The sequence below is a fragment of the Mus pahari genome, chromosome 11 (assembly GCF_900095145.1).
Source record: "Mus pahari chromosome 11, PAHARI_EIJ_v1.1, whole genome shotgun sequence".
In the NCBI taxonomy this organism is placed as follows: Eukaryota; Metazoa; Chordata; class Mammalia; order Rodentia; family Muridae; genus Mus; species Mus pahari.
The window spans coordinates 16,758,341-16,767,925 of NC_034600.1; the positions used below are offsets into that span (position 1 = coordinate 16,758,341).

The window sequence follows — 9,585 nt, forward strand, 5'->3', positions numbered from 1 at the left end:
AGAGAGAGAGAGAGAGAGAGAGAGAGAGAGAGAGAGAGAGAGAGAGAGAGAGAGAGAACGAACATAGGTAGATTAGGCAGAGTAGGTAGGTAGGTAAGTGGATGGATAGATGGATGATTGATAGATATAGATAATGAAAACACACAAATTATGAGAGAAATCTTTAATTTTTTGAAGTAGTCTGTTTTTTCTCTTGTAACTTTCACTGTGGCCACACTGATTCAAACCTTGGGAATAGATAAGCCATTCGATTGGAAAGCAACAGAACAAGTATTAAACACAACTTTATATACCTATAATATTCTCTCAAATTCAAAACCTTTTCTAGTTTAAAAGTAATGAATCTTCATTGTCTACCTCTTTTCAAATGCTACATTTTAAAAAAAAAAACCACTATAAAATACCTTATTTCATCAGTGTCTGGTACTTTTGTGTAGGGCAGAATGGCTCGTACACGCCTTCTATCTTCTACTGGCTGAAACCATGAAAAGTTAAAATAATTAGGAGCTGGGTAGAGGCTTCATGTCTCCATAGCTAAGTCTCCAGTCTCACAAGCTTGAAAACCCAAACCGGATCCACACAGCCCACATAAAGTTGTGACAGATTTGGCAGCTGCCTGTCATGCCAGCATTTAGGAGGAAGGAACAGGGGATACCTGAGGCAAACGACCAAGTCAAACTAACCAAATGAAAACGCTCTAGCTTCATCCAGAGACTTGGCTTCAAGTAATCAAGTAGAGAACAATCAAGAGTGACATGTTGTCAAATTCTAGCCACCAGTAATAAATGCACACGTGTACTCCTTCCTTGACACACATGCAAGCCTGTATAAACAGTTACAGACATATACAAACACCCATGCACACAAAAGAAGATTGTCTTTATACAAATTCACACAAAGCTTAAAGTCAATACAACTGCATATTCTAAACTCCATAGAGTTACTGTAATCTTTACTGAGCATCTACATAGAACCTAGACATGTTTCTGCTCTTCTTTGATATTTTTAGAAAAATTACTATACAAGTATAACACATTTTCTTCAGGTAATCTAAACAATCCTTAAATAAGCTAGAGAACACAGAAATTAATCTACCTTTTATGATATAAGACATTTTACCTTCTCTAGCAATTATTATAAGCTATAAACACAAAATTATCTTTAAAAGTTCAGTTACTTAAATAAAAATATTAGTTTTGAAGGAAACTATCATTTTTTTGTTCTAGCATCATAACTAGAATTAAAACAAGTATTTATTAAATTCTAATACATGTAAGAAATTTGGTAAGATTACAATCCACACGATTTTGTAAAATAAAAGTTGTGATACATCATGTGAGTTCTATTTACCTCTGGTGGTGCAACTGGATAGAGTAATTTTTCTCCTTTAAGTAAACAAGAAACATGACTGTAATAACCTATTAGGTCTGAGAGTGAAGAAAAACGCCTTCCACCAATGTAGTAATCACCACACATAGCAATAATCCTATAGTAAAGAAAACAAAACAAACAAACAAACAAACAAAAACAAAAAACAGTTTGGAAAGGATCTTAAAAGCCAGTCTTTTTTAGTCTCTTTTCTGAATATGATCAATTTCATACTCTTTTCCAATAATATAACATTCCTATATTTAAAAATATATATTTATATCATAAGAAATTGAGTATCATTTTAATTATTTATGAATTTTATATGACATATTTACAAGCCTCAACTATGTAATTGAGTTAAATATTTGAAAATTTACCCTCAAATATCTCTCTTCACTTTCTATTTTTAATACCTAACAATTTTATAATGGCTTCTTTGACTATAAGTAGCTTACATATCTCTTGAAATTTATTTGAACTGTAATAAAAATGTTACATAAAAATTATGATCAGATATTACTGATGTGAAATTATATATGTGAATTTATCACAACAATGACAGTACCCTTAAAACTTATTCTAAAATTTAAAGACACCAAAACATTTTATCAGTTAAAACTGGCTACAGATGATTTATGTCTTATTTTCTCCCATAAAAATGAAATAGAATATAGTCATATCTATAAATGAAATAGAATATAGTAATATCTGCAAATATATTTATATATAGATATAACTTTGAAATTGTACATACTCGTGTATCTCACAGAAGTGAAAATGCATCTTGAGAATTTCAAGATAGTGAGGATTAAGAAAAAAACTAAGGACAACCTCAACTTCTGTTACTCTACAGTCTCAATCTACACATCTTTCATTTACCTTTTTCAAAATGTATCTGTAGTAATATATTCCTTAATTGTACATATATTTGAAAACTGCCGCTTTAAGAACCAATATTACCTTTTTTAGGAGGGTATAAAATGCTGTTTTATTTTATGGTACTCTGCTGTTACATAGGGCATAACATTTTCATAAGGCTTTTTTGGGTACTATAGTCAGTGATTAGCAAACACACAATATAGTAGTCCAAGTCGCTAAAGAATAATCTCTGGACAAACCTGATACCCTCTCACATGTGCACAAATCTGCATGGAAAAGTACTAAAGTTTAGACTTGGACTTGTGTACTTTATTTCTCCTTTCTAGTGTACTAAGAAAGGACATGCATTTTAATTTGCCCAAAGCAATGCTTGTATTCTGGCAGCAACATACTACTTCTATCACAAGGTAAAAATACCAGAGCTACGAAGGCAGGAGGTGTTAGTGAATTTTTATTGGGAAGGAAGTTATCAACTTAAACTGTAGAAAATGAACGCATAAGGAAACTCCCTGTTGTCACAAACAGATGTAACCTCCAGAATAGGTGATGCAGGAGGCATTTCAATCTGTGACCCCCAAGCCCGGATACATTAAGCGCTTTCCCATTCAATATTACTACCTTTAAACAAAAAGTTTAAACACTTCAAGAGTATTTACCCTAAATCACCGATTAAAGAATTTAATTGAAATCAAATTTATTATACCAAAGTCATTCACTTTTATAAAAGTGAATATATTTATAAATATATATCAGATTAAATACTAAGTGCCATATTAAATACCTTAAACTAAGAACAAAGACTTACCTAAAATGATTGACAACACTTGTCTGGCTAAGGAATGAAAGTACAAAGGACCCCGGCCTCCGATCACTCTCTCTTATAAGATAGCTTCCAGATTTCCCTGCCTGCCTGAGGCGTTCTTCTGCTATAGTTCTATCAAGTTTTCCATGATACCACCTAAGGAAAAAATACAAGTAATTAAAATTAAAATACCATCATAAAATTTCTGTGCAGATGGAACAATTACAGTCTTATAGACTTCAGGTCTGTGAGAACACAACACTCCAAGTTTTAAACACCCACATGCAATTTAAACATTTGTTTAGTACTAACTCCATTTTTCACCTCCTCTCAAATTCCCTAACATCAGTAATTCATTAAGTATTTAAGTTTGTTGTACAAATGCAAACTTCTTATCTCACTGATGAATATTTATTGTTCTACGTTTACTTATATTTGCTTGAAACAGAAATATTTTTTACATTAAATCCTTTCCTGGAACATAAGAGCAACATGAGTAAACAGAAATAATTTATAACTCTATATATTGAAATCCACCTGACATAACAAAGTATTTGTAACCTCCTTATAAAAAAATAACATTTTATTTTATTTTAGTCTTACTACCCTGACAGAAGAACAGAATAACTATTTAAAAGACTGCTATTTGAATTTCCTGTTCCAACAAACAGCTGATTATTGCCCTACGTTTTATAACAACTTACTTCATGAACATATACTTAAGCTCAACTGTTCTTACAGAGAAAACACAGGGGTTTTTTGTGTAGAAATTCAACTGCCCTGTGTAACTGATCATGTTACTTCTAAAGTTTTCTATAACTTCTAAAATACTTTTCAAATCATTTTACATACATCTTTCTCTTCTAAAATTACTTAATTTGCTAAAATGATAAATCTCATAAAACAAAGACAGCACAAACAATTTAAAGGCTACTGTGAAGTCTTTCTCTTAGGCCAAACAATGTTTGTTAGTATCACAAATACTGTTTGAACACACAGACTTTAAGTGAAAATTGCATCATCCTGCGTCTGCTTATCAAAACACGACTCTACTTTGAGATCCTGTAAAGTGTACGTCCATAAAGTCATTTAAATGTCTACAACTAGAGACATTACATTCTTCTTTTAAACTGTACTACTACATATGGACATTAACCTCCTTTATCTCATTAAAAAAAAAAATCTCAAAAGGAAAACCTTTAATCTCACAAAGAAAGTTTTAAAAGCAGACATGGTGTTTCATACACATCACCTCAGAATTTGGGAGGTAGAGAGGTAGGAGGATCAAGACTCCCCTTGGCTAATAGCAAATTCAAGGTCAGCTCAGACAATATAAATTCCCTCGTCTCAACAAAGGGGAATTAAAAAGAACAGTGTTTTGCTTAGGATTTCCCAAATAAAAATAAAAAGCAAAGGTGGAACTCATGCCCTAGGCCATGTATATGCCATATTTGACCACTGTTATGATAAGTTAAATCATTTCTAACTCCTCCATCAATTTTATACACAAAACAGCTACTGGATCTTTCACTCTGAGCAATTTAACCCAAGAAAACTGAAAATAATAATAATGAAAATTGCCTCATGCCTCATCCCGCCCCTCTCAAGAATATGGCTAAATCGTTTGGGTTGGTCTGGGACTCAATCCTCCAGACTTAGTCACCACAGTATGAGGGTCTATAGGCATGGCTTAGCCTTTCTAGATCTTTTTCTCTCTCTGCTGCATCCTCATCATTTCTTGTCATTATTTACACCAATCCAATTCACACACCATTCCCCATCTCCCCACCACTTCCAAGTTAATACCCTACAGACAGATTTTTAAATAACAGTTATTCGAGGTAGGGATATAGCTCAGTGATAGATGTCCAAAGCCATGGGTTCAACTCTCATCACCACAAGAAAAATTCAGAAAATGCAGTCATTAAATATAAAAATATAAAAAGATGAAATGGGAGCACACAAAAATCCAAACATTTAAAAATGAGTAATCAAATTCATAAAATTAAGAGCTAATGAGATTAAGAGGAAATTAAGCACATTTTAAAAAGAAAATCAAGTAAGAAAATACAAAAAAAAAACCCATAAATTATGAATGGTACATAATCTACTTATATGTGATAGTTTGGTAGGATAGTGCCAAGTCTTGGGCTTTTAGATACTTGGTTCCTGATTGGTAACATTGTTTGGGAAGGTTGTTCTGGACCAGGTATGTTATTGGTTTTTAGAGTTTAACAACCCTAGGCATGCCCAGTTTCTTCTCACTAAGTGAAGCTTAAAAGTTTAATATGTGAGACCTCAGTTTCCTGCTTGTGTCATTGGGCCTTTGTTCCACTATCTTACCATAAGCCTTCTCTAACCATAAGCCCAAATAAACTTTTTAATAAATTGCCTTGCTCATGGTGTTTTATTTACCAGAAGAATTAAAAAGAAACTAAATCATGAGGAGTCAGAAAAAGAAGGCAGGAAAGAGAACGAAAGAAAAGTAAAATCTGGAAAAAATCCAAAATAATTCCCAAATCCAAGAAAGAGAGTAACAACAACAACAACAACAACAAACAATTAAAGTTCATAAATGCGAAATAAGAAAAAGAGATGGGGCAGATATAAATGCAGAGTTGCCCTTTTCAAGAACAAAGTTGCTAAAAATAAGATTAAATCATAAAAGCAGAGTATGGAGGCATTATCTTAAACAACGGTAAAAATCTTTGCTAACTTTCCAGTATTTCGTTATTTACTTTGTATCCCACTCACTGCCTGCCTACCAGTCACCTCCTGGCAAAATTCCCCTCCCCACCCCAATCAGCCATTCCTCTGAGAGGGTGGGGACCCCTTTGGTATCCTCCAACCCTGGCACATTAAGTCTCTGCAAGAATAGGTACATCCTCTCCCACTGAGGCCAGTCAAGGCAGTCTAGCTAGAAGAACATATTCCACATTCAGGCAACAGCTTTTGGGACGGCCCCTCCTCCATTTGCTTAGGACCCACATGAAGACCAAGCTGCACAGCTGCTACATAAGTTCAAGGAGGTTTAGGTCCAGCTTGAGTATGCTCTTTGGTTGGTTGTTCAAACTCTGAGAGCCCCAAGGCCCTACCTTAGCTGACTCTGTTGTTCTTCCTCTGGAGTTCCTAGCCGCTTCAGGGCTTGCAATCCAATCCCCTATTCTTCCATAAAAGTCCCCAAGCTCCATCAACTATTTGTGGGTGTCAGCTGTTGGGTGGAGCCTCTCAGAGAACTAGATTCGTGTGTGTGTGTGTGTGTGTGTGTGTGTGTGTGTGTGTGTGTGCATGCGCGCGCGCTTCCCGTCTTTTTCCTGGTATGGAACTACCAATTTCCTATGTTTTTTTAGCTGTAGTTATCCTCCTTGGGTTGGAGTTTTCCTTCTAGTATTTTCTGTAGGGCTGGGTTTACGGATAGATACTGTTTCAATTTGAATTTGTCTTGGAATATCTTGTTTCCTCTGCTTCCTTCATCTATCATGACTGAGAGTTTTGCTGGATATACTTGTCTGCATTCCCATCTGAGGTTTTTTAAAGGTTGCAAGGTTGCAAGATATATGTACAAGCTCTTTTAGCTTTCGGAGTTTCTGTTGAGAAGTTGGGTATTATTCTGATAGGTCTGAAACTGTACTGTGCAAAGAATCATTAAACATAAAAATTTAGGAAAAGCAGAATCAAAGCAAGAAAGTACTTCAATAAATTCAACACTCTTAAGAGGATTACTATACTAATATCCTGGCTGGATAATAGCACATTCCAGAAATGCAGAAGATTCTAAGTTATGTACCTATCTAAAAGGTCAAACATTACCAATTCCTTCCCCTAAAATCACAGTACACAGTGGTTAAATGTTACTGCATGCTCATAAAATAGATGACATACTGATTTGCTACATACAATTCACTGTATTTGTATTTGTTCAAAACTGTTCTAACAAAAAATCTAGGTTTTATTTAAATACATTAATACCAAAATAAAGCATTGTTCACAGAGGTAAAAACAAGAAAATCAATTTAACAGTTAGACATTTATTACTCAGAATGATTAAAGGTTAGCAATCTAATGTCATCTTTGCTACTTTGAACAAATCCACTTACTTCTCTCTCGTCTACTCATTTTTGTTCATTTACTATTATGTTTGTACATATAAATCATTGATTTTTACTCATACTCTTAAAAAATGCTCAATTCATATAAATACAATCTATGTATTAAAAAGTATATAAGGCATGGCAGCATTTGAGTGTAACCCTACCACCCAGCCGACCGAGGCAGAATACATAAGGAGTACCAGCCCATCTAGAGAAACATGGCAAGACATTATGGTAAAAGAAAAAAACAAAACAAAACAAAACTTAAAACTTCTTCAGAAGGCTTTATAAGAGTTGCTCTGGTCATGGTGTCTCTTCACAGCAATGGAAACCCTAAGACAGAAGTTGGTAACAGGACTGGAATATTGCTGTGATAAGCCTGACCATGCTTTTGTTTGGAGGAATGTGGTCTTTGGGTCTCTGGAAAGCATTGCAATGTTTTAAGTGGGGCTTAATAGACCATCCATATAAGAATATGGAAGACATTTTGGTGTTGAGGATGATTTGAACTGTGCAGAACTGGCCCAAGAGGTTTTAGTGGAGGAGAATTTCTGTATGTAGCATAGAGACTGTTTGTTATAATGTGATGACAAATGTGGCTCCTTCATGCCCTTGTCTGAAGAGTCAGCCGGAGGCTAAGATAAAGAGATTTATATTAATTGTATTGACAAAGAAAGTCTCAAAAAGCCCAGCGGAGACATTGTTCTCTAGTTTAGTCTTATGAAGAACATTTTGATCAAGCTTAGCAAACTTCCAAAGGAAAATGTATGGCTCAAAGAATAAAGGGGCACCAAGAAGGAGAATGGAGCTGGATCCTTTGTCCAAGGAGATAATCAGATTAAGGGAATGGTGACCTCAAGGCAAGATCCCATCATCCTAAACCTATTATTTAAGCTTTTGTAACTGAATAAGGAACTACACTCCAAAAATGTGATCCAGATCTTGAGGCTGGAAGACAGGCTTTTGATCCAGATCTTGAGAAATAGTGGCCATGGAAATCTTAGGTCCAGGCATAATGTGGTACACATCTTTGATTAAAGAAGGTAGAGGCATGCAGATCTCTGAGCTCAAGGTCAGTTTACAGAGCAAGTTCCAGGACATCCAACCTTAGGCAGTGAGGGAGCTGAAAACAGAAAGCTGGTGATAATGTAATAGAACAAGGGGGAAACATTCCAGGCCCAGCAAGCAGCAGAACTCAGCAGCTTCAGCCATGTGGCTCTGGCTTTGGAGTCAGGAGAAGGAGACTTCTGGGACAATTGATGCTGGTTGGCTGGAACTAAGAAATTAGCAGTGCTCATCGTCACTGAGGTGAAATCTGGGAAGTGTTTTCTGAGAGCACAAAGAAGCTGTATTCCAGAGATAGCCAAGGTTGTACCTCATGATGCAGCTGGACTTGGTAATGTGTAAAAATCACTCACATGGTTTTGAAGGCATGAAGGGGTCATGGAGACCAGCTAAGTCTTGGCACTGGGAGAGGCCAGTGAAGGCCATTGGTAAAGGTTCAGCCTTAGTGGCAGTTAACAGCCCAGGACTGAAGGGGTCATACAAAGAAGTTTGAGGTTTGGCAACATCACAGGCTATTGGTGAAGCCAAGTGGCAGTAGAAAATCCAGTGAATCAGAGATGCCAGTGCATAGGATGACTACAAAGACGAGCAGCAACAGTGGAGTGAAGACAACCTTACCCTGGAGTGCTATAGAGAGCAGATGTGACCCAAGCCCTTTGGAGGATACCAGAAGATCATGTGTTGATCCCAGACACTGGAACAAGAAGCTGTAATGTTGAAGCTGCCTTGAAGTCCCCAAAATATTCAGATTCCAGGGCCATGGGATACCTGCTGAGGAAAGCTGCCAAGTAGTACAAGTCAACAAAGATGAAAGGAAACAGATCTGAAGAGAGATATTGCTGAAAGGACCCTGATATAGCTGTGTCTTGTGGGGCTGTGCCAGTGCCTGGCAACTACAGAAGTGGATGCTCAGTCATCTATTGGATGGAACACAGGGTCTCCAATGGAGGAGCTAGAGAAATTACCCAAGGAATTGAAAGGGTCTGCAACCCTATAGGTGGAACAACAATATGAACTAACCAGTACCCTCATAACTCGTGTCTCTAGCTGCATATGTAGGAGAAAATGGCCCAATTTGTCATCATTGGGAAGAGAGCCCCTTGGTCTTGCAAACTTTATATGCCCCAATACAGGGGAACTCCAGGGTCAAGAATTGGGAGTGGATGGGTAGGGGAGCAGGGCAGGGGGTGGGTATAGGGGACTTTTCAGATAGATTTGAAATGTAAATGAAGAAAATATCTAATTAAAAAAAAGATCAGGGTCCTTTCAGCAAGATCTTGCTGGTATATGCAATAGGGTCTGCATTTGGTGGTTTATTATGGGATGGATCCCCCGAGTAGAGCAGTCTCTGGATGGTCCATCCTTCTGTCTCAGCTC

General features: G+C 36.4%; 1 protein-coding gene across 1 annotated transcript in view; it reads right to left on the reverse strand.

Moving 5' to 3' along the window:
- Positions 1 to 9,585, reverse strand: part of Rasa1 (RAS p21 protein activator 1) — a 69,743-nt gene that overhangs the window by 38,120 nt on the left and 22,038 nt on the right. The window contains exons 2-4 of the mRNA XM_021208337.2: positions 3,056 to 3,208; positions 1,351 to 1,486; positions 405 to 475 (exon numbers count right to left, since the gene is read on the reverse strand). Coding sequence (XP_021063996.1) covers positions 405 to 475; positions 1,351 to 1,486; positions 3,056 to 3,208 — 360 coding nt within the window. The remainder of the gene's footprint in view (positions 1 to 404; positions 476 to 1,350; positions 1,487 to 3,055; positions 3,209 to 9,585) is intronic.